The 26,815-nt window shown below is 32.8% G+C and overlaps 1 protein-coding gene across 2 annotated transcripts; it reads right to left on the bottom strand.

Annotated features, from left to right (window-relative positions):
- Nucleotides 1-604: 604 nt before the first annotated feature.
- On the bottom strand, nt 605-26,223 carry LOC118198522 (dehydrogenase/reductase SDR family member 7-like). 2 transcript variants are annotated; one of them, XM_035370215.2, is made up of 8 exons: nt 25,846-26,218; nt 17,399-17,548; nt 15,133-15,236; nt 14,207-14,399; nt 9,333-9,379; nt 6,415-6,534; nt 2,953-3,119; nt 605-834 (listed from the first exon to the last, which is right to left on the bottom strand). In XM_035370215.2, exons 1-8 carry the CDS (start codon nt 25,964-25,966, stop codon nt 771-773), a joined length of 966 nt encoding a protein of 321 aa, XP_035226106.1. In that variant the 5' UTR covers nt 25,967-26,218; the 3' UTR covers nt 605-770. The 2 variants fall into 2 exon arrangements, with proteins under 2 accessions (XP_035226106.1, XP_035226107.1); XM_035370216.2 differs by lacking the exon at nt 6,415-6,534 and having other exon boundaries at nt 25,846-26,223.
- Between the last annotated feature and the right edge of the window lie 592 nt (nt 26,224-26,815).

Raw genomic sequence — 26,815 nt, 5'->3', positions numbered from 1 at the left:
ACATATTCAAATAACCTATCTTAACCTAGCTTCCGTTTTAGGCTTTGAAAATGCCCATTTCATGGAGGCTGCAGCTATTGAAGATTAAAAACAATTTGTTTGCATGGGACATTCATGGTTTGCCTATATATAAAGTGCAAATTATTTTTTATTATGAATTTCAGGAAATCATCTATTACTGGGCAAATCCTTCAAGTTCTACTCTACACCATTATTAAATGCCTAAGCTATTCATTTTTCCTTTGTAACTTCTCAAGCAAAGGAACCACGGCCGAAGCATTATTCATTTCGTTCAGTAACCTTTAACCCCTTAATGCACCAATAAAAATTCAGAAAGAGGTATTTTTCCACCAATTTTTTATTCTTTATTTTAAACTCAACTTCGTCCATTCTCTTCGTTCATTTTCAACACAAAATTTTAAGGAATATGTTCTGTTGTATTCATATCTGAAAAAAGTTCATGACTGTGTATACTCGGATAGGCGGAAATAATTTAATTCGGTGTATTCGAGTGCTTTGCGATGTAGTGTGATACCAAATACAAAATATATTTCCAGTAAAGACATATATAACAACAACAATATATTTTCAAACTTATTCTGAATAAATTTTCCATAAAAATTGATTTATTTAATAAAAAAAAAATATTTTTACAAAAAATCTCTCTGAATTTTAACAATTTCTCTTATTCATTCCTCGTACAAAAAATCATTAGTGGCAGTCCTTGTGTTTGAGAGAACAATTGCAGAAAAACTCGTGAAATACCAATATCACCATCTGCCTTCCCTCAATTTTTCAGCACGGTCTGCAGTATATAGCTTTCCTATAATAATCCTGAAATACAATTAGAAAGTAAATTTTCAATACTTAATTAAAAGCATGCATTTACAGTTATAAAATAACACTAAATTCAAGAATGTTGCACAAATCAAACTAAATTTCTTTTGCAATCACTTAATTTCCACAGAATAGTGGATTCATGTTCCAAGATAAATATTAATATAAATAATAATAGTTGCCCAATCGGTATGGTGGTCAGGGAAGCTGACTGCGATTGGGTTCGAATCCCAGAGAAGGCATGACTGTAACAGTCCGTCCCTTCATAGGAAAGGCGATGGTGGTCCACCTTAGGTGAGAGACCACCACATCTAGCCTTGTATAGATTAATGGACTGGGTTGCATTTCTAATTGTTCATAATCTGCCATTGGAAAATAATAATAATTAAAAGTATTTCTATCTCAGGTACTGTTATATGAATTACAAATCAAAATAGATAAAATAATTTTGATTAAGTTTAATATTTTATAACTTTGAGGAAACCATTGCATTGTTTTTAACTGCTTGACATTTTTAGTTAGACTTGGCTTCAAAACAGTTTTAAAGACTTACAAGAAAAGAAATTTGTTAAAATCACAACGGAAATGCAACCCATTACAAGAAATAAACTGTGTGTAGTAACACAAATAATAGTTTGTAATGTTGCGCGCTTCCAACCTGCATGCAACAATAGTGGTGACTGCTATGAACTGGAAAGTATACAAAGTCTTGAGAAGGGTTTAAATCCCTTTTTATTCAACTTTAGAAATTACAGATGCGTGTTCTTGACGCTCACAAACTACGCAGACCCGGCGGTAAAATAAAAATAAGAAACTAAAAAGAAATAATAACAAGTGACTAACTACGAGGCTCTCTAAACGTAACTAACCTAACCGCGTTCTGAGATACCGCTGATAATTCAGCAAACTTCTGAATATTACGTTGAAAGATTCGACTATTTGCCGAGGCAAGCACACAGGCCGTAACGCGTGGTTCTTCAATTTCTAACTAGCCACCTCCACGCTCGTGAAGCAAGAAAGCACACTTTCGAACTCGTTTCCCTTCTATTTAACTCAGATTACTTCCGATGCCAATTTGAATCCTTGCGCGTTCTACTAAAATTTACATACTCTGGCATTGGCAATTCCAGGGGAAAGTAAGGCTTGACAGGAAAGATAGTTTAAACTTAAAATAAATGTTAGTTAAAATAAATATAAACCCTACAAGTTAAACACTCCATTTAAGATTTATAATACATTTCATTATTTTTTTAAACATTATTCGATAAACATTTGTAAACCTTAAACCTTGGTGTAGAAACAAAGCTCTAAAAATTTTGCGACACGTTTTGGAAAATATTTATTTAATTATTATAGAAGAAAGAAATGTTTCCAGATTTATTTAGTAGTTAACAGTGGTAACACGTCATACGTAACTAGTCCGTTCCAGAGCTTTGAACGCATACCAAACGAACTTTTCCAATAAGAAATAAAGGGAAAATAATATATCCGTCCCTATGAAAATTCTCATTATGATTATATCACTGTTTATTGTTAAAATACAAATGCAGTGCATTAAATATACACTGTACATAAATGAAGCACTGTTTATAAAAGCTTTTCTGCTATACATATCAAAAGTAATTTTTAAACGTGCTCTAACTTCTCTAACCTTTTTTGGTAATCGATTTGACTCCCTTGGCAACGTTAGCCGATTTAACAGTGTATTTAAGTTTCACAATTGTAGACATTGTACTCTGTACACGATACGCAGTATCCAAGCCTCGGTTTCACATGCCATCTTCACACTTTTCAGTTTTGTACATTGCTTGACAAGTCTCATTTCCTAAAACTAATTGTTAATAAATTTAGAAAAATTACGCGAAAAAACACAAAATAACTTAAAAATTCAGCGTTATAGCGAGGTCTGTTTACTGAATAGGTATACATGGAGGGTCGTAGCACTATCTCGAAAGAGGGGAAGAAGTGTAGTGACTCACCTAACTCAAGTCGTATTACAAACAAATGTCGCATACCGAATAAAAATGTTCGCGTCCAAAGAGAACTTATACAAAATTGAAAGAATATCAAAGCTAACGTATACCGAGGTACCACTGTACTTTTATTTATACTTACTTTCTAAAAAATGTAGGTGTATATTGAGCTAGGTAGTAGAAAATCAGACATGGCTGAATGCATATCCAAGCTTCATCGACTTTATGAGCTATGGCTACGGCCATCAACCTGCCACAACGATCCGTTGGCATTCTTCTGTCGGTAGAGAGTGTGGGTTTACCAAATTTCTGAAAGAAAGTAGCCGTAAATAACAAATATTATCTTTACGTGAAAAAAAGAATATCGACATCAGTCGGTCTGCAAAATATTCCTTAAAAACTCACTCACTATTATAATGTTAAGAACTCTGAAACTGAATATTGTTATGAAATCGGATTCATTGTTCCGTTTGGTTTGGATTATTTTGATGATGGTCCTTAAATTTCAAAATTTTTGAATTCCATCACCCACTTTTTTCCTACGCAGATTGATCAGCGCATTAAAAAACCATAAATGGCGTTGAAACGATACACGAAAATTGCCAGCGTAAAACATTTTCAAGGGCATTGTAAATTACCAAGCATTATAAAGAACAAAGGGAGAAAAAAAAACTTTTATTGAATTACATGTTTTCAACTTGCCCACCTTCGCAGGACACAATGCATTGCCTGCGAGAGATTATTGATAACAATGACGAACGTGACATCGCAGGAGCAATTTTTAAAATTTCAAGTTTTATGGCATCTTTCAGTTCTAACAATCTTGTGGATTTTAAAAATAAGATAATAAAAATAACGGAACTATATTTTTTAGCGGAAGTATTCTTTTTGTAATTTAAAAAAATAATCAACAGGTTTTTCACCCTATTTGATTCGAATCTCCTCACATACTGATTTAACGTGACATTTGCTAATCTTGTGATCTTTTATACAGAATATTTTCATTCTTTATTCTAAAATAATTATTTTTCAATACGTGAAATAATGCATACAGATTTTAACGTTAAAATCCAAAAGAAATATAATAAATTTTTATTACAGGACAATTATTATAACTAATTAAATAACTATAATAATTTATTGCCGTATAGTTATTATAACTAATTAGGGAGAAATTTCTTTTTTTAATTATGTAATAATTTACATGCATTTTAGCTCAAAAATGAAAGATATATAATAATTATGAAAAATGGTATAATTATAATAATTACTTATTATCGTAAAATTATTATAATTAATTATAACAGTTATTAAACTAGAATTCATTGTAATGATAACATAATATGAAAATTATACACTAAAATATAATATTTACATTAACAATTATAAGTCACTAATAGTTTACATTTATCAGAAAATTATGTATATATAACAAAATTAAATTTTGAAAATATTAAAGTTTTTACCAATATATAAATGAACACATAAACACATAAATACAATAAATGAACAATAAATGAATAATAAATGAATACAATAAATGAATACAATAAATGAACAATAAATGAACACATAAATACATGCATAAAATTAAAGACAGTGTAATCAAAAAGGTAATTATCAGTAATGATCTTATATTATTTAAAAGTAATTTTCTTCCTCCTTTCTCTTTGAACGCTGTAAAAATGATTGTCGTGATTGTCGAGGTCAAACTACAACTGTGCAGAACTGAGAAAACAATTATACAATGAAATTGCAGACATACGTTCCTTGATTATAAAAATTAAGTGAATTTTCAAATAATTTCTGAGCACAAGAAGAAACCTCTGTATTTCAAATTTTTGTATTAACTATTAAATACTTACTGAAAATATTAAGAAAGAAACTTAAGCTTTAAAAATCTGGAAATTTGCAAATAATGTCACGTATAGCAGTTAGTAGAATTTTTACAAACTTATATTGCTAACTACTAAAAGTCATTAATTCACTTCTTTTACAAAAGCGTATTAAGAGATTTCAGAGAAATATAATATTAAAAAGCTTAGAAAGAGGGATATACATAAGTTTATTATTTTTCCAGTCAGGAAACACAAGTCTGCAGTGTTATCATCATGCAATGATTTATAAGTGCTTTAGATTACAACAATTAATTATTTTTACAACGATTGCTTTATTTTTAAAACGATTAATTATTAAATAAGGAACTACAATTTTGATCAAAATTAAGAGAATTTGAAAATTCTGTCTAATTTTGGGAAACGTATTGAACCAAAGGTACTAATTATGCCTCCGAAGAATTATGAAAATATTCAGTATCGAATACGTAAGCGTACACGTGCGTGTCTGCGGAGCTGTGGATGTGGAGAGGATATATGCGCATGAGAGATTTTCGGCGATTTGTGTGCTCGTACTCCTTCACGACATTCAACGTGTTTCTTGCAACAGTTGGGTACATTTTATGAGATATCAGGTAAAATGAGTGACCACGAAAATATGGATGACTGAATGAGATAGAAAATTGTGGGCAAATTGGAAGCAGGCCAATCAAAAGTGTAGGTGGTTAAAAAGCTCCGTGTAACGCCCAGTGTTGTCTGCAGTTGGTGGAAACAGTTTCAGGACATTGGATCCATATCGGGAAGAATTGGCAAAAGCCGATCAACATCCACAACGAAGAATGAGGATTGTTACTTGACACTTTCAGGGTCGCGACTTAGAACTGCTACAGCTTCACAGCTCTCACGTGAGCTGTATCCTGCCACTAGAATTAGAGTTTCCTACAGTTGCCCGAGGGCTTCATGTGACAATTCTGTATGCCAGAAGACCTGCTCTTTGCGTTCCTCTCACTGCAGTACAGAAGAGAGCGCATTTGAAGAAGTACAGAAAACGGAGCCTTGGTGCAGACAACATATGCCTTGGGTCAGATTTCAGTGGACCACCGTACTTTTTACAGATGAGTCCAGGTTCAGCCTGGACATTAATTCTTGACGTACCTGTACTGGGGAGAGCTTGTCACACGATACCATCCCTTCCTCATTCGGGATAAGGATCATTACTGTGATGACTTGAGCAGGCACTTCGTTGGACGGCCGCACACCTTCTCACATGTTTCACAAAGACTCCCAGACTGATATGAGGTATACAGAGGAAATCTTAGAGCCCTATGTTCAACTTCTGCAGAACATGTCTGGATCACTCTTGGAAGGCAATTTCATCTCGCCATCCCAATCCACAAATCATCCCTGAGTTGAAAACTGCCTTGATGGAGTGAGATCGACTGCTTTAAGGACTCCTCAACTGCCTCCTGTCCAGTATGTCGTCACGCTGTGCGACCTGTCTGACTGTGAGAGGGGACGATACCCCATATCAGATTCATTTTCAGTTCCATATCACAACGTGGATTTTAAACATCCCTGCACTGTGAGCTTTACTGATAATCGTGCATACTTAAAATGACTTTTGAATGGTTCACTTTCTCTGTCACAAATGTATTCATAACAAATTTCATTTATTAATGTCAATTAGTTTTTGCGAGATTCGGCATAATGTGCAAATTCTCTCAATTTTGCCCCGTACAAGTGTATTTCACTAAACGTGATATACTTACTTGTCCTGGAGCTCCAGTGAAGGCATTTTCTAAAAATCTTGAAAATACAGGTCCTGGACAAAGGATTGTGACATCTAAATTCTTATCACTCATTTCTGTTCGAAGAGTTTCAAAATATCCCTTTCAATACAGGAAAGAAAACTGACGATTATTTGAAAGAGTTTACAGTAAAAAGTTTAAAAATCAAGTATTATTTTAACACACAACAATTTTCTTATATGCAGTTTATAGCAAAATAAATATAGCGTAACGTTGAAGTCAACTCTCTTTATTTCACTCCACTGATATGTGGCTTTAAAAAAAGATGGGTGGATCTTCCACCCAAAATTCAGAATATGTGGGATTTTGTTTACCTTTACTTCGAGATAGAGAGTTGGACGATTTGCTCTGGAGCTGATTAAAAGAACCGATTTATTTTACTAAGCGAATGAAATTTGATTCTTAAAAACGGAGTGGCATCCTTTATAGTTCAGAGAGAAGTTTTGTTGGAAGCGTGCTAGGAACACAGATTTTCTATTCATTCACAGACTTTACTCAACAAGCGAACGTCTGCCAATGAGAAAAATGTCAATCCATTTAGCTAAATTTCAGTCTTATAGCCGAACAATTGTTTCATTTAACAGTTACTATACAGCTTGTGTAACATATTATTTAACTGCATGTTATCTTCATCAAAATATTTTCTTTTAAAAGTTAAACTTTTCTCCATAGTTTCTCATTCTATAGTATTTCTCAGATGTGCTCCATTTAAAATTTGCTAGATAATTTAATCGTTCTGCCCATTTTCCCATTTACAAAATGAAATCTGAATTCATATAATAAAAATTGCTATATGAATATAATTCTTTTGTAGACGTAACAAGTTAGCTAAATCTTACATTCTGGAACTCACATTATTTGATTACTGAATAACTTTCTAATACCACAAAAGTGTCGCCATGATAGTAGGTAGTAATTCTAATAATAGTCGTGTCGACTAATTATGATTCGGGACATTTTTTGGACAAATTTTGACGCGGTATACAGCATTAAAGTACAAGACGTCTAGTTACTTCACTTTAACAGTAAGAAAGATTTGGGAGACTTTCCTCTCATAAAATTTTGTTTTATGCTTATTAAAATTAAGAGTATTGAAATAATCACTATGCAATTTGATTCTATTTATCAAATAATCACTATGTTACGGACATTTTCAAAACTTCTCAAGGAGAGTTTTAGCAGCTTCAATATCTGTACTTGCAGCTTCTTCAGTTATTTTAACACTACGAAGTAATTAATAACTTTTAATAACAAGGGCCTGTATAAGGATATAAAGTTCCATAACAATGGGGTATCTTCGTTTGCATTTTCTTTGCCCATCCAGGCCGCATGAATGCAGGAACTCGTTCTTGTTTTACAGAATTTCTGCCTCTTCCTTTTAAACTTAAATACAGAAATTTTGTTCAAAAAGAAACACTAAACACTTCGAAAGCACAATGATAATTGCTACCAGTACAAAAGCAAGGAAACTTGAATGGAAGAAAAAAAAAAATATCACTTTGTATAAATACTTTCTTCCGTTTGATCACACTGTAGAGACATTAGGATTTTGTTTAGAAGCAAGAGAGATTGAAAAATGAGCAACGCCTTCGCCGGGAGTCGAACCACGGACCTACCACCACACCACGAAGGCATGCTGAGAAAGCGGTAGAAATACCTTATATACTTCCTCTTTTAAGGGGCGACTGGGGTTTTCAGGAGACCCAATCGCCAAATCCTGGGTGAGGGGAATCATCATCCACAACCCTTTTAGTTCGGGCACCACTGTAGAGACAATAGGATTTTTTTGGAAGCTAGAGAAATTGAAAAATGAGCAACGCTCTCGCAGTGAATCGAACCACGGACCTCTGGAATACGCGCCCAGCGTGCAGACTACCACACCACGAAGGTATGCCAAGAAGGCGGAAGAAATACCTTGTAACACAAATATGCAGAATTTTATCAGAATCTCCTCACCAATTCCTCCATATACATAAATCAGATGACAGCAGAGTCTTTTTTCCCTACCACCCATCAGAAGTATAGCTGTCTAATTATTATTTTTTTTTTCTATAGCTCCTAAATTTTGTTTTGAAATAATTCTTTTAAAAATTTGAAGCATTTTAAGCAGCACAAGAAAACACGAATGCACGGAAATGCCTAGTATCTAAGAACTACTGCTCGATACCTTGGGCCCGTACAAGCGGAAAGTAACACATGTCATTATGATAAACTGCCACTGAGCGAATTTCACTTTAGTAGCTAAAAATATTTCATTTTTATACTCTTTTCCCCATTCGAATCGTCGAAAAACATTCATTGCCTGGGTTAACAACTTTTACTCAAGTCAAATGAATATTTTTAGTGTATATTCTGTTTAAAGCGTCTTTAATTTTCCATTTTTTAAACCCATTTTCTGCTTGAGTAACTCAGAATAACACTAACGTACACTACTCCACAGTTCTTGTTACGTAATGTATGTAATAAAGCCTCCACCATTTTATCTACGTATGCTCTCGCGGCAAGAATGAGTCAGTACGATGACTGTATTTGCTCAGGGTAAGAAGTTAAAGCAACAAGTGGAATTTACTTAGGGAACAATGCCTCGCTATAAAATTTTAATTTTTCAGGTACAGTCCGTTGTGCTTATTACTTAACCCAAACGCACATCTCCAGTTCTTATATTTTATTATTACTTACATTTCTTATTTTTTATTATAACTTATTATTTATTTGTTACTTATGATTGTCGTTGCAATCGACATAAGCCATAGTCCTATAGAAAACTGAATGACTTTCATCGTTTCAGAGAGGTCTTAACCAGCTAACAACTAAGCCCAAGTTTTCTATGATATTTAAAATAAAACTCCAGTTGAACTTATATGAAAATACATACTTACATGTAATGCATGTTTGGAAGCGGTATAGGATGCTGAAGAAGCGGCTCCTTAAAAATACAGAGTGAAAGTGATTAAATATGATTTTGAACTACTCAGTTGAAATTATTAAGACAGCAATATAAAGCTAAAAAAAGACAAATATCAAATTTTATGCACTTTCGAATTTTTCCAGTATACATTTCTTTACAGGTAGAACACAACGTATTCCATCTATACAAGCTATAGTATCAAAATGGGTAAACGATACGTGATTCTAATCATGATTGTAATCAAGTAGTTAGCATTATTATAAATAAAATAAAAATATAAAATAATTTTAAAAGAAAATGTAAATTAGGTTATTTAATGAATGCGTGTCTCTCGCTTACATAAAATATAAGATCACTGATATACAATAATTATACGCTTAATCAGCATTTTATGCCTTTGTGCTTTGAAAATACAGAGTACACAAAAATGATACAACCATTTTTTTAATTATTGTAAAATTAAAATTAAATTAAAATTCATACTGAAGGAAACAGGAAATCTAAATAACATTTGTATATAATCTAATCTTACAGTACGTCATAAAAATATTAAGTTAAATTTCATAACACCAAAAACAAATAACTTTGCGCAAGTTTAATCGAAATATCCTATTATGCAATTTTAGTGGCATTCATTAACGAATTTAAGACTAGGAGAACAATACTGAAACATGTTTGACTATACTTGTTTAACATAATTTGATGTTTTTTTTAAAAATTTTTTTAGCCAAAAGAAGCGTTAGCGCAGAAGGACTATTAATCTCGAAAAGGCGATCTGCGTCGGTTCGCTATAAATGTCCATTTCGCTTCTCAAATTGTTGCCACCAAATATTATCGCCCTGTATTATATTTAAAGAAATTAAATAATGAAGAATCTGCATGAATGCATATATGTTTCTCGCACTGTGAAGAAACAATGGCACCTAAAGCCATAAAAATTTGAATAACGCAGTCCTCCCCCCGAATATGGGCATTTGGAAGCCCGTAATAGGAATTTAGAATTTGTTTTATGATCTATTTCATATTTTACAAAACCTTAACGAATTTTTGATTAAGAAACTCAACAATTTCAAAAGCTTTCAGATTTTTTTTGGTTACTTTTTAAAATATTAGTTGCTTGCGCGGTCAGCCGCTAAAATAGTTATCATAAAAAAAGAAAAAGTACTATATAATACGTCAACGAATCTGGCTTTCCACTTAGATATCTCACGATATGAATACACTTTTATTTAAATCAATCGCAGTAAAAAGTACATAAAATATTAAGAATGCGCTTGGTTTGTTACTGAATATTAGAGAGATTAAATATGAAAGTTAAATATCGTACACTTTAGTGAATGGTAACACGACGGCAAGTGGAAAGTCAGTATTTTATTCAACCAGTGATAGCACATCGTTTTTAAATAGCGTAGTTTGTTGATTAAACTTAACTAAAGATTAATAGCTTACATTTTACCGAATGGCAACAGTCCCGCATGTTGGAAATAAAAACTTGGCTGAATTTATTAATAAAAAGTCTAATGTGTGCAACAGATGACTTCCTTGTACGGAATATTAAATTATACGCATTTTTTCTTGCATTTTATTTGAACGTATTGGATTGAATTAAATCTACTTCGCCGACACCGCATAAACCACAGTAGAATAAATGTATTCTTTAAAATTCATTCTACTTGTTTATCATAGCGACATTCTGGCGCTAGGTTCACTTAACAGTATTATTATATTTCGTTCATATTATAACTCAGAATGCACAAAATTTACATCATTTAAAGAATTATCTAATCGTTGCCACATGTTCTATTCAAATACTATAATACAGCTAGAACGATGCATGAAAGAAATTAAGGAAACAAAATAAAAAAGAAACAGTTTTTTCACAGACGATTGAGTATTTCTCATTCAATTAATTCAGTTCTCACTTCGCGACAAGGCAAAAATACAAAAAAAACTCAAAATATCTGTATTAAAAATTATAAAGTAAATCTTAAACACTTATTTCCTCGAAAAAATTCCAGAAAGGATTAAGCATGATTTAATTCGCAATAATAAATGAAGGCCTTATCTTTGTTGTTGCGAAGCTAAGTTTCTCTAGATTGGCAACAAATCCACTATCCTGCTGTTTCAAATGTAAACAAACAATGGCCGCCATCAAGAAAAATATTAGGCTTAGCGGACTTAAACACCTTTAAAATTGTTGATAATTCCAAAAATATTGCATAGAGATTTACTAAAGGCATAAAAACCTTAACCGGAAGATAAGAACAACATAATTCAATCATTTTTAAAACAAAAAATGTACAATTTACAAACATGTAAGAGCAAAGAAACTGAGATCACTGAGCCGGGTAACAGAGTAGATATATATATAAATATATTTATATACGTTTGGTGCTGCCGATTGCAACCAAAATACGAGGTGCACATCTACATGTTATAGCAGTCCTATATACAAAATTTCAACGTTCTGAGGCTACTCATTTTTGAGTTATACGAGATACGTATGTACATACGTTGGTACAGACGCAACGAAAAATTCTCTTCAGAATTCATTTTAAAGCAGTTTTATAATTTTTTTGAAGGAAAAGAGTATTTTATTCTGTCCTTACGTACAGATATCACGCAAAAACATCGTTAAATCGCATTCGATAGCGGTCAAAATGGATATTTTCGTTGAAATATGCTGCCTGAAACTTTTCGCGATTACAATACTTCCTTTTTATTTCGTACAAGGAAGTAAAAATGCATTACATTCCGAGAAAATAGGAAATAAATTTTAAAAAATTAATTCAGACTTTTAACACCATCCTCAGCTGCAAAACCGCAATGCATTTCATTTGCGGTTTTGCAGCTGAGGATGGTGGTTCGGTAAAACCATCGAAACTAGTCCTGTGAAAATTTTGGAAATATAACGCTGATTTTTGTTGTTTTACTTCTGAAATAGTATTTATTCTGCGTGTTATTGTGTCTTAATTACAATAAGATACTTAAGGACATGGGCGTAGCCAGGGAGGTGCACCTGCACTTTCCTAAACGAATGCAACTCTTTTTTTATTTCCACTAACAAGTTAGCGAAAATTTTCTCTGTTTCTCATATTATTCTTTAAGTCTTCTGTAGAATCTCTTAGCCGAACGGCTTAAATCTTTTGCCTGCTCCAAAGATTTTCACAGTCGGTCATATAAATAAGGACCACCTAGTATCCAGACATTCTTTTGCTCACATTCACCTTAAACGATATAAATAATTAACGAATGTCTAGTTGTAATTCCAAGAGTTTCCTATAAACAAACATTCCTTCTTTGCCCGGCCTAAGTATAATAGTATTTAGTACTCTGGTACTCTGGGGGTGGGTACATAATTACACATAAACAGAATTTTAATGCTTGTAAAAGAACGTAGAGCAATAGATGTTTTATACCAGGAAATTCTGTCTTTTGCAAGTTCAGGCTGAGAGCATTGGCACTGAATTACAAGCACCGAGAATTGTAAAACTGCAAAAACATCGCTCAAATCCTCCAGTATCTACAACCGATGAATTCTGGAAATTGTCTCTTATTATCCCTTATCTGGATTTCTTAACACTATCACTGGAAGAAAGATTTTCCAGCAATAATTTACCAGCATTTTCCTTGTTCTTATTACATCCTGTGGCTATGCTAAAGATGCCAATGTAAGAATCTACTAAAAAAGAGAATGCTTTCGCGATTTTTACCATTTGAAAAATTTTGATAGTGAGAGAGAGCTCTAGTATAATTTCTGGAAAATGAAGAAACTAGAGATTAACGACATGAAGGAGTTAACTATGGAAGGTTTGGTAAAAGAAGCGACAATTTTTTCCCCAGACACGAAACTTGCTGTTCTTATATTTTTGCCTCAACCATGAAGTATGTGTACTATTGAGAGCTCGTTTAGATTAGTACTATTAGTACTCGTTTAGGTTAGTACTATTGAGAGCTCGCTTCGCAGAGTAAAAACTTGGTTGCGCTCTACAATGGCAGAGAATCGCTTAAATGGACTGTGTATGTTAAGTGCTTATCGAAAGCTTGCTTGTTCAAAAAACAAGAACAGAAATAGAAAAAGAAATTTTAGACCGATTTTAGTTCAGATAGCAGAAAAATTGTTGTAATATAAATTAAGGACCAAGTAAAAAATGTTCACAAGTCTCTATATTCCTGTCTCATCATATTTCTACGATCTGTTTAAACTCATGTATTTCCGTTCCGTTATTTGTTTGCTTGTTTATTCGACTGTTAGCAAAGCATGTGACTGCTATCCTGAAGGAAAGCTGTCTTAGAGAAGAATTTTCTGAGGTAAACTGGCTCATATTCAATTTATAATTCACGAGGAAATAAAAACACAAAACACTCATGAAACCAACCAATTAATTCGCTTTCAAATTGAATTATTGGTGCTCAGCAATTGTGTCTACTCTACCATTGACGAATTCGGGTCAAATCAGTTTCGTTTTCTCGGTTTAAGATCGTTTGCACCCCCTACCTCCGATCCTGTCTACGCCCCAGCTTAAAGACTATCTACTCAATAAAATTTCTTATAAAGTTCTTAATCACAGTATTTTCTACATGAAATACAATTGTATCCACTTAATTCGCCAGTATTGGACACTCTTAAGGCCAGAATCAGTATCCATTTTATCGTGGAGGCACCTAACAGGCGGCCAGCGTTTCCTCCTTTGAAAAGACGAACAGTTACAACCATGTGTCCTCCGGGATTCGAACCTGGGCCCTTTGGCACCAGAGTAGGCTCTCCTGACCACTATACAGTCCGGGCGATCATGAAAGACAATTTGATAACAGAATATATTACAGCATACAGAATAAACTTACCCATTTTTCCTACGCAACTGCTCGTAACGACAAAATGACCACTCTTATTTTCCAGGAAATGAGGAAGAACTTTACGCGTTAAGTTTAGGGTAGCAAATACGTTTATGTTGAACAGTTCCTTGTCGACTGAGATATCGATGTCCTCAAAATTCGCCCTTTGCGAACGACCTGCGTTATTCACCAGAACATCCAACTGAAATAAAAAAAATCATATACGTTTTCATAAAATGTAATGTTACTTTTTCAAAAATCCTACATCTGATGAATGTAATTTGGTAAGGTCTTTTATTAGATAATAAGGTATTTAAATATTATCCCGTCGACATAAAAATTCGCTACAATCAAACCATGAAAGTTAGAAGACAGATATCCCACCAAGGTTGCGTCAATCGTTTTTGCAGAATTCTGAAGAAAGTGACGCCTCTTTATTTAATAAACAATCAGTACTCAACCCGTTTGGTCTTTCGTAAATTTTACTATTTCGTTAGGCTTTCTGATTTTACCGAAAACTCTATTTAGAACGTTATGAGTACAAATTTTCTGTAGTTAATTGTTTCAATCCGGGACTGTTTTGTCAGCCATATCGTCTTTTGATACACACATTTTTATGATAAGATCTCATAACTTTGAAAATAATACATTGCCTTCTGCTCTGTAGAAGACAAATCCCAAGTTTGTACCTTTTTTTTTTTTTCTTTTTTTCAAAATGCACGAAACAAAGTGTAGAATAACAGGTAATTCATATCCTTGATCATAAAAAAGCATAGCTTATCAAAAATGAACAGAGACTACATCGAATGAACTCACAGATTATTGTTACTTTTACGCTTACACATTATTAGCGCAAAATCGTGCTGGAAACAGTTTCACGGTTCGACGAGATAATGTGTAAATTCCAATGATAATAAATAGTAAATAGCACATACTTTTTCGAATTTTTGCAGAACTTTTTTAAAACATTCTTCATGGACATCATAATCTGTCATATTGAAGGGTAAGACGAGAATATCATCTTCCGGTAACCCAATCTCTAAAAAGAAAGTAAGATATTTAAGAATTTAAATAAACCAGTTTTGTCTTGAGATTCGAATAACATCCACTTTTTAATTAAACAAAATGTTGAATATATTTTTTTCATAAAATTAAGTAAAATTAACTATTTGAAATCTTACAAGGGAGAAGTTTAATATTACACTTTATGATATTCATTTCTCATGTTACATTATGATATTTCATTCTGATACTTTGCAAAATAAATCAGACTGATATTACATTGCTCTTTACGGAGTAAATTAGGTTTACTTTAAATAATCATAATCATTCTGATAGATGCGTAATTTTATTTCCTCTCGATAACTCAGAAAATAATGCAATGAAATTCATATTATTTATTAGTTAACTGAAAAAGATTTAATATTCATTAATAAGCACTTGTAGCATATATGACGAGGTCCGAAAAACTCTTGTTACTTTAAAACCAGGAAATTGTATTATTTTCCGCCACCCGATTTACCTTATAATCATAGAAATGATATCTGGAACACAGATTTTGAGTCGACTAACTTTTTTCTTCCACTTCATTTTCCTTTAGCTTATTTCTCTTCACGAAATTCTCGCGAATAAAGGTCGACTCGAACAAGCAGTCTCAAATGAGACGAATAAAATAAATGCTTGCGGTGACGACGACACAAGTTACGATCACTAGTGGGAAGTGATAGCAACAGCCTTGGAGTGCCTATTTTATAGAAACGTTTATAGTGGGCCTTGTTCTGATTTTGCTTTGAATTTCGAAAGAATCAGTTACTATTCTTTCATTAAACAAGTAATTGCAAGATTACTCAACAAATTCATTGAATGGAAATTATAGGTAGTAGAAAAAGGCTTTCTATTAGTCTTACTTTTGTTTTAGACGAAAATCGATTAAAAATCAAGGTTATGCTCAAACCCTGTAAAATTAAACGTAAGTAACTTTCAAAGCTGTTATGTCATTTATGTTTCAATATTACAAAAATGCTCTTCTTACTTTAAAATTGCATTAAAACATTTGAATCAGCATTTTGGAAGTTTATAATGTTATTCACTTGTTACTCCATTTTAGCTTAATTAGATTTAAAATTAAAAAGAGAGATAGAAATGTTTTGTATAGTTTATTTTATTATGGCAAAGCACTTGAGGACTCTCTGCCTAAAGGGATGCCTTCGTCCTTCTAAGGAAAACTAGCTCGCATCCACCTTACACATAAGGAAAACCTCAATGCGCCCATGCAACCAGCCCGTTGACTGGGATTTGAGGCTCAGATCGAAATGGCAGAATTTAGCGTTTTTACGGCTCGGCCGCGAACAGCGCCATAGCAGATACTAATAAATTACGAGTTTATCACAATGCCAGAAACAATAATATATCACAGTATATATCGCAGTTTGTTTTATGCAACTACGATTTATTTTTAGAATAGTTAAAGTTTCTTATACTGCCATATTACATTTACCAGATTATTTGTTCCTGCATCTTAGCAAAATTTTAAAAAAGATTTATTTTTATTTTATGGAAGTAATTGAGAAATTAATTTAACACTTACATTTATTTTAATGTATTTTAAAAACTCGAGTGGAAACGAAGAGTACTTTCATAGCCATCATGGTTGAACGATGGTGTTATAACCATCGTTGTAGACAGAAATTTTCAAATAAAACCTCGTAAAAAAATTGGCATTAAAAAAAAAATGTAGTTTTAATCAAACTCTCCAATTTTTATTATGCTAAAAATAAATAAATGTGTTTATTCAAATTCCAGTAAATAATTTATTTATGATTCGAATAAATCTCACTTGAAAAATATTGTAACCATTTTTTTAAGCATTGCTGTTTTAAAATTCAGCAGGTATTTTAAAGCAGAATACAGTGTCTAAATTCAGCGCTATAACACTAATTAAATCAGTTTAGCCAAGCATTTAAGTCTAGTTCAGAAGAACAGACAACTTATCGAATGTATGGATTATGGGTATGACTGAAAAATATCAAAGAAACATGTAAATGAAAACGATTGTCCAAAAGGAGAAAACGCCTATATCCCTCTTTTGTCGAAGTTTTCAGTATCAAAATGCTGTAAAATAATCTTGTTTTTCGATAAAGATTGCTATAACACCATAAAAACGATTGCAGTAACACATACTAATAGAAAGATTTTACTCACCACTGCATTTAGCCTTCACAGATTCTAATCTCTCTTTATTCGTTCCAGAAAGGATGAGTTTATTGCCATGTTTGGCCAGTTCATACGCCAAATATTCCCCTAGGCCACTAGAAGCTCCAGTGATCCAAATGACTTTATTCCGTAATCGATCTGCAAAAACAATTTCTTTTCAACCTCTGCTAATAATGCAATAAAATAGTGTAAAAAATCCCATGTACTAATAGAAAAAAATTGTAATTAAAATCAAGAGAATTTTTTTAAAAAATAGAAAGACTTCAAAGTTTAACTTCAAATTTAATAATGGCTTGAAAAGGCTCTTTTAAAATTTTTCTACGGTTTATTAATGGAGATTTTCAACAGAAATGCCCGAGACGGAATATCGAAACATTTCATAGGATACTATATGACTATACACTTAGATGAACATTGCAATGGTATATATAAATATCTATATTTTCTGTATAATTGATAAAATATGTAACTTAATTCTATAAAAATATTGGTACTATTCGGTTTTGAGGGCCGTAAAAAAATTCCAGCGAAAATGTATGCGCGAAAGCGCCAAATCTAGCAAACACGCCCATTTAACAGCGTGCCAAATCTAGCGAACGCGCTGATTTCAGATTGCATAAGTTTATATAGTTCTATATTTCTTAACACGCCATTGAAATACTAGTTTAATTTTTAATTCCTTTTTTGATAACCTATGGATTTAATAATTTGGGAATTGCCCATGATGAAAAGTCTGCGATAGAATTATGGGTAAAGTGCAGAATCACCCACTGCTTGACGCGTTTTTAAGAATTGCAAATACTCGGTATCCATGTGCACATCGACTTATTTTCACTTAAAAAAAAATCCCAGAATTGCACAAAAATGGCACTGCGCACACCCCTGACTTTATCTATGCACACATCATCCTATTGTCACTTAAAAAGTAAAAGAAAATTGACAAAAATCCAATTGTTTTTTTCCCTTGTAAAAAGCGGCAAACAAGTGGGCGATTCTGCACTTTACCGAGAATGTTTTCAAAGAAAAGGCATCATTCATTATAGAAAATTATGTTTGAACAACCAACGAGATGACATTATGCTTTAGCGATAACTCGGTAGCGAAATATTATATCAACTTAAACTTTCATCTAAATTAAAACATCAATATTAGATAGTTATTTACTATTATACTTCCTTTCTTGCGTTAGGGTTGCCGCAATTACTTTTGGCAGCATTGGCATCAACAAAAGTTTGGCGATTTTGTACGGCCCTCGAAACCGAATAGTACCAAAATATTTAATGTTTTAATCAGATATATTGTGAATTAAAAGCATTTTTAATTAAATCAATCAGATGAAAAGCAAAAAAATTCTTAAGAACTTGCATCTTTCGTTTCTAAATGGCTTAGACTGTTAATTAAAAACAGACAAATTCAATCTGATAGATAAATATATTAGATTTTGCCAAATGGCAACAGTCTCAAGTAATGAATAGTGAAATAACGCATTTAATCAAATGCATCAAAATCCCGTTTCGAAACTAGTGCAGCTATTTTACAGCTAGCTATAAAGTGTGAGCTAAAAGCTACACTCACTTCCAAAAGTTAAGCACGAAGATGCAAAATGCAAAACAATCAACAAATACTGCTTTCATTGATACAAAATTCGGCAGAAAAGTAGCATATATATTTATGCATAAAACGAAATCAATAATTATACAGTCGTACCTCGATATACGAGTGTTTTGAGATACGAACCGCCGAGCGAGCGATATTTTGCTTTGAGATGAGAGCAAGATTTCCAATACGAGGAATCGCACACTACACCGCTGCACACGACCGCAACATGCACGCGCATTTTGGCGTCGTGTGCAGCAAAGAGGTGTGCAGCATCTAACAGTTTCTACCTAAACAACCTAATAGGCTTTAACCTTTGCATGAAGAAAGAAGCTGTGGCCTGAGGCTGTAGCTGAAAGGGCCTTCGAAGGATTGGAACCCGAAGTGTCAGTGGTAGAGGAGATTGTTTCTCTGGGAAAATCCATGGGTCTGGAGATGGATGAGATTGATGTGAACGAACTCGTCGAGGAAGAGTCTCAGGAGCTGACAACCGAGGAGTTATACGATCTACATTAGCAGCATCCGGTGGTTCAACGAAAAATTAGTTTTGAAGAGGAGCCAGAGATGGAGGAGAGTATCCCTACAGGAGATATAAAGGAGATCTTGGGAATGTGGGAGAAAGTTTTAGAGTTCGTGGATAAAAATCACCGCGAAAAAGTTGCAACTGGTCGTGCATCGGAGTTGTTCAACGAAACTTGCCTAACTCATTTCCGCAATATCTTGAAAGGAAGGAAGAAACAATCCTCCTTGAACAGTTTTTTTATGCGATCTGCAGGTGAAAATGAACAAAGCGTGACGAAAAAAGCAAAGACTAGTGACAAAAATTAAGCACCTCACTTTTTCTTTTAATTATGTTTTTATAGAATATGCATTTGTTATTTATAAATAAATGTTTCTTCTTGTAAATACATTTTTCTTATTCAAAAACACTTAACAAAAACAACTGAGGTGGTGTTTTGGGAGCTGGAACGGATTAACGGCATTTCAATTAATTTCAATGGGGAAAATTGCTTTGAGATACGAGCAATTTGACATACGAGCAAGGTTACGGAACGAATTAAACTCGTATGTCGAGGTACCACTGTATACAGAAATGAAAACAATATTAAATTTTGTTAAGTTATCAGATAATGACATACTGGAAACGTAAACAGAATTACGTATAAAGTGAAAATAAACATCATAAAATGAAAAACAAAGGACATTAATAAGGTATGTGATCCCCACTCATCTGTATACAAAGTTTACACCTTCTGACCACGGTTTCAACTAAGTGGTCAACCACCGCAGAATCAAGCAATCGCCATTCTTCTTGTAGAGCAGTTTCCAGCTCAATAAGAGTGGCTGGAGGTGTGAAACGTGAAGATACAGCACGGCCGAGAGCATCCCAAAGATTTTCAATTTGATTAAGGTTGGGCGAATATGCTGGCCACGCCATATGCGCAATCCCTTCACTTTACAGGTAGTCATTGACGATGTCAGCTCTATGGGGATGTGCGTTATCGTCTATTAAAACAAAAGTAGGGCCAACTGCTGCAGCGTACAATCTCACAATGGGTTCTAGAACTTCATCTCGATACCGGACAGCCGTCAAAGAACCCCGTTTAAAGATGTGCAGGTCGGTGCGGTATCCTAATGAAATCCCTGCCCACACCATAATGCTTCCGCCTCGAAATGCGTGATGTTCGGTGATGTTTTGGGACTGATTGCGTGTTCGTTGTTCACGCCATATCCTTATACGCTTGTCATCTGGCTCCAGAGCAAATCTTGACTCATCAGTAAACATGATATTGCCCCAGTCAGACACATTCCAATTGACATGTAATCGTGCACCGCTGTTATCGTAATCGTGCCGTCTAGTAATCGTTCTCGGCACCACTGAATCTTTTCTTTCAATACTACAATTACATATAATTTTTACCAGGTAGTTCAATTTTATGCCCTAAGGCCATTCGTGGTAATTAAGTCAAGGATGCAATAACACCGCTTACCCGAAGTCGAAAATATAGAAAAGGCAAAGTCACGGGTTAAATTCTTCAATTCTGATGAGAATGCACTAGCGTAGAAAAGCACTGCAGTTTTACATAATTTCTGAATAAGCTATCCGAACAAATTGAAATAATTCTGCATTTAAACTTGTATTCCAAATTAAGATTTAACTTGAAATTAATGTAGATAAATTACCGAGAGAATTAGATTTTTGTAGCGTAGTTTACGTGAGATAAGATGTGATACGAACTGGCGAATCAGGATGTTGAACCATGATAGCATAGTAAATTCTTAAATTAATGTCGTTTTATAAATTTATTGTCTTCTTTTATTGGCTTATGCCTTCAAAATAAAAAATTCTTAGAACTAACATTTTTTAATATTTTTATATATACGTTGTCGCCAATAAAGTCTGCTTGGCGAGATTTGGGCCAGCGAAACGGAAAAGTACCCAAAATTCTTCCTCCTAAAGGTAACTTATTTGAAGATTCCGAGGCCGAACAAGGCATAATATGTAACTAAACGAATGACAGCCCATAAGGGCTATAGGCTTATAAATATCTGTAATAAATACGTACAGACGATCTGTAATAAATATATACAGATCGAATTGTACAATGGCGTTTATACGTTATTTTAATTTTAAAAAAATTAATACTCTAAATTAAAATCAGAGAAACGAAATATCTACAACAAAAATTTAAAAAAATAAAAATAAAATTCTCAAATTAGCAATTCAGTTCCATTTAACTGATATTTTAAAAAACAAAAACTAAATTATAGTTTCCAGATTTTCACGGATAGATTGATATTTAATTTCATACAGCAAAACTTAACGTTAATTATGATAAATCAATCAAGGACCTAGGCATTTACATAGAATGCATTGTTTGAAACTTTACCTCAACTTATTTAACTCAAAGTTTAATCTTAAAGAAACTTATTTAAAGAAAAAGAACAGGAAAAAGCTTTGGAATAGATAAATTTGCGAAGCTAGGATATTGATAAGGATTAGAGTAGATTAGATTACTTGAATTACGTCAAAACACGCAAGTGATATCTTTCTTTCTAAGGGGGACCAGCAATCAAACGATAAAACCACTGAATACTGTCTACCAGTATTTTAAATATAAGAATTTATGTTCTATGTCTTTAATTTCTGTTGAACCTTATTGTAAATGCTTAGCTTAAAATTGTTTCAGGCGTTAAATTGAAATCCAAATGCCAGGATTAAATTGTAGTTTCTTTTTAAGCTTATATCTTTTATGCTCTTTATTCAAAATTTTTTTAACTGTAAACTCTTTGAAATGTAAGACTATAGTTTGAATTTCCAGGTAGCAATTATATTTTCCTTAACAGGCACTTAGCCAGAAGGGTGTCTTGGGCTTCTAGGCACACTCCCCCTCACGTCGCCGAATGAAGGCAAAAAATAAAGCAATTTAACAAAAAATTATGATGCATAAAATTATTTTTTTTTAAATCAGTAACAGTTTTAAAACGTTGGCATAAATGAGAGAAAATGTTTCAGTTTGAACACAATTTCTACCAATTAGCTAGGATTTCACGTAAAGCTCAACGCCATTATTCCTAGTCAGAAAAACTGATATGAGAACTAAAAGCAAACAATGCATAAATTCTTTGTGGCCAAAATATCCAAACTTGGAGAGGGAAGGAAAAAAATGTTTTTTTTAGTCCTCGATGCTTAGCATCTAGAACAGAGGTTCTAAATCTTTTTTTTTTTTTGATCCAAGCATCCCTTTTCTGTTGCTAGACTAACATCCCCCGAATCCAAAACTCGAAAATTAGATATACATTTATTTTAAATTTAGATTATTTGAATGTGTTTCATGTATTAAACAAGAAAAATACAGAAAGTGTTAATAGATATTAAAACTTGAATAAAAGTAGCTTTTATATTCATAAATAAAACTAAATACCTGACAGGCTGGCCACATTCTCCTCTGGTTGAAAGCCCCTGGTCAGGAAAACATATTCACATTCATTATTTTTAGGTATTCAAAACTTTCTATTAACTTTCCATTACCTAATTTATGTTATATTATTTGAACATGGGAAAACGCACAAGGTCTGCCTGCTTAAGGTAAGGAATGCTTTCTAGAGGAAACAGGCTTGTAGTTACAAATTGGTCAACCAAGAAAACCAATCATGAATCCCCAAATCGGGTCAAACTACCAGTATTCAGCGTGTTAACCACTTGGTCATTCGTAGGGTCCTTGTATCCTGAAAATTTAGTCATTTGATGAATAATTATTCCTATTGTCTTTGTTTCGTTTTGTTTTAAAAGATAGGCATAGATTTCTATTGAAAAATGGATAATTAATTTAATCAAGGAGAGTTGTAAATGCATTGTTTCTTGTCTATTATTATAATTCATGCTCAAAAATTACATTTAATATGTTATTAGATTAGTACTTTTAATGCAACTGAAGATTCAAAAGAAAATTCACACTAAATATGCAGTTGAATTCACAATTTCGACATTCACCAAAGTATATTCTACCAAAGTAGTCTTTCACAAGTCAATGGATAACTTCCAAGTCGCATTAGCAAATAACAAATGAGTCAAACACACGAACCTTAAAATTATCCAAATTGTATCTTAGAGTGAAATTTATTTTAAAGAAATTTTCTACGCCTTTCGAAAGATATGTCTCACTTCTTTGTCATCATAAACTAGCTTATTTTTTTTTTGTAAACTACTTATTAATCTAACCTCATTCATAAAATTTTGACAATTACTACCACGAATTAGCGTTAATCATGAAGAAATGATGCATGGGTTGTACTTGGATGTCTTCTTTAGACTGGCCAGTAGCTGAATGGCTAAATCCATCGGTAGTTCGGGGCTGGCTGCGAAAAGGTTTTCAGGATTTTCCTTATAAGCATGGTTATATGCATGGTTGCTCTTTTGCCTAATTTCATATGTTATGGTATTTGATTCATGTGTAAAATTAAATGTAAACCAAATAGTTCGGGTCTAATTAATTAGAGGTACACCATATTTCCTTGATTTTAAAGTTTCAGATTTTGAAGGTCTCCCAGAAAGGTTTGTTAAGATTCTTTACGCTGTCGCTGAGCTCGCAGTCTAGCAGTCTGCTGGCTCACTCCTACTAACCCACTTTTTTAATCTATCTTTTTAGCTTTATTAATAAGCATCATTTTCTTCGCGCTGTATACAATTCAATAGCCATATACGATTCAATAGCAAAATTGCAAAAATTTTAAAAGCAGCATAGCAGTATACGTTTAGAATTTCCGATGCAGCATTAAATGTTGGCATAACACATTTTTTACCCCGTCTTATCTCAGTTCGTCATATCAATGTTCCGTTTTCTTCTCTCAGATAGCTTTATATAAAAAAAAAAAAAAAGTTGATTTTTATTATTAACGTTTCGTGTGTTTATCTTATTAAGTATCACGTTCTTGGCGCTTACGCCACATAAATTTCGATTCAACAGCTAAATCCCAAAATGTTTAAAAGCAGCATATCTTTAGGAATTTCGATGGACAGTCTCGCGCGTTGCAAGTAAAAATGTTTTATTCCATACTAGTGTTGTCACTGCTCACTTTGAAATCATTGAGTTTGCTAATCAAAACTTCGTTAGAATTCTCCAAAATAGGAACTAGATAATAACAAATTCGAGCTTCCAGGTGCTTATGTTCGAGGGGAGGAATACGTTATTTAAAACTTGATGTCTCTAGGTACAGTTGATTTTTCACATTGCGAGAAACATACATACATTCATGATGATTCTTCATTATTTAACGTCTTTAAGTATAATATAGAGCGATAATACTTGGTGGCAACAATTTGAAAAGTGATACGCCGTTTATTGCGATTCAACTCAAAATGCCGTTTCGAGACTGAGATCCCATTCAGGACAAATATCCCTTTTGGGTATAATAAAAGTAATGTGTAATTAATTAAACGTAAATTTAATTCATCATTCTTTCATTTTAATAAACAATAATCAGACAGCTATGGGGTCTATAATAACAATTTGTTGTCAGGTTTCTAAAGAGGAGTATGAAGTTCTATGTAGGTTGAAATAACAAAAATTAGGTCATGCTGTAAACTAAAATAATAAGCTTAAAATTTCTTAAAATTTTAGCTTTTTATATTTATTCGAATTTCCTTCTGTGTTTAGATAAAGCATTTAGTGCAAATAAAATTTACGTGGTATTAAAATCATAAAATGTGTTTACACAGTCTGCTCTCAGATAACGAGAGCATTAGTTCGAAGGATGCCTATACAATGCAAACACTTATATTAAAAGAGATAATTCTAGGTATCAAAAACACAAAATTTTTAAAAACTTTTAATTAATTTAATTAAAAGTAATAAAGTAATTGAAGTTTAAAAATTAGGCAGAAATGTTAATTTTTTTGCAATTTAAATCAAGTATTCCATTACGTAAAAAATGTGCCTGTTTTGGTATAAAACGGTTCTAACAAATGGGCACCTTCCCTCCCAGTTTCAGAGCTGGCTACGCTCCTGCTTTATTTTACTTTTTGTAACAAAATAATCAAGTACTTTATATAATGTATATTAAATAAACTTGTAAGTGACATTCCATACATAAAATTGGATGATTTATTTAAACCAAAATTAATCGCAAGTACTTACGGAAACAATTAGAAAAATAAATATCCTATTACGAAACACAGCGGAACATGCTTTATACCGAAAGCGCATTCATTTTACTGTGAGCATAATTTCATCAGCATTTGAATTCTTTAAACAGATTTCTTAACTTCCTTCGCATACTTCATCTGAGACACCGCGAAATTTTAATTCTGAAAATTCGAAATAGATTTTAACGCTTACCTGACACATCATCCAAGTAATCATAATAGTAAAGTGTCAAATCTGCATCAACATATTTCAAAAAAAGAATAAGTAATGTTATGAACCCCAAAAAACAAGCGGAAAGAAGCAAAAGCAGCATGTTTGACTTAGCTCGTTGAAGCTGTCTGTTTCTGGGACTGATAAACAATATCTCCAAGCTTCTTCCGATAAGATATTTCTTAATCGTTGATAAAAAGTACTGTAAATTTTCACATACGATGATTCATCAGAACCATACTTGTATTTTCCTGCTAGGCGATTTGCAGTAGAACAATAAAATTTATTTGAGATTACAGGGTTCAGCTCAAACTAATTTATATTCACTTTTTGAAGAGGAAGTAATTCAGACTGCCGCGCCAACTTTGGCCGCGCGCTCCTACGTAGCAAAGACGAACCCCGTAAATAGAAATAACTTGTGTGGTTGATTTTTTTTTTTTTTTACCCTGTAAGTGTGTTTCTCTCTTAGCAAACAGCATTACGAAACAATAAATGTGCATTATTTCTCACTTGAAAGTATTTCTCCTCCCATCTTTTTTTTCCCACCAAACATAGTAAATAACGTAATTTTTCAGAATATGCACTTAAATTTTTATTTATTTTTTTTATATTTTTATATTATGGTTTTTTCATATTAGTTGATTAACTAATTATTATCCCTGAGCGGCTAGCAGCCTAAAAGGGTTATTGTAAGAAATAAAAGCTATATAATGGTTATAATGAGTCCAGCTAGTCACGTGAATTTTCACGGGTTCAGCTAGTAAATTATTAGTAATAATACAGATGAAGAACTTTTTTATTGCTTTTAGTTCTATTAGTTTACTAATCAATAATAGATCAATTAAATTTAAAAGAAAATTTAAATAACACTTACGCTTTGCTGAATAACAATATATTGGCACCTGGAAGAAAATACATTTTATTTCGAGTAGTGCAACCTATTTCTTTTAAA

The sequence above is a fragment of the Stegodyphus dumicola genome, chromosome 7 (assembly GCF_044657685.1).
Source record: "Stegodyphus dumicola isolate Sdum_Otavi_A_Nest chromosome 7, ASM4465768v1".
NCBI classification, from domain to species: domain Eukaryota; kingdom Metazoa; phylum Arthropoda; class Arachnida; order Araneae; family Eresidae; genus Stegodyphus; species Stegodyphus dumicola.
This window is presented reverse-complemented; position numbering and strand designations above follow the sequence as displayed.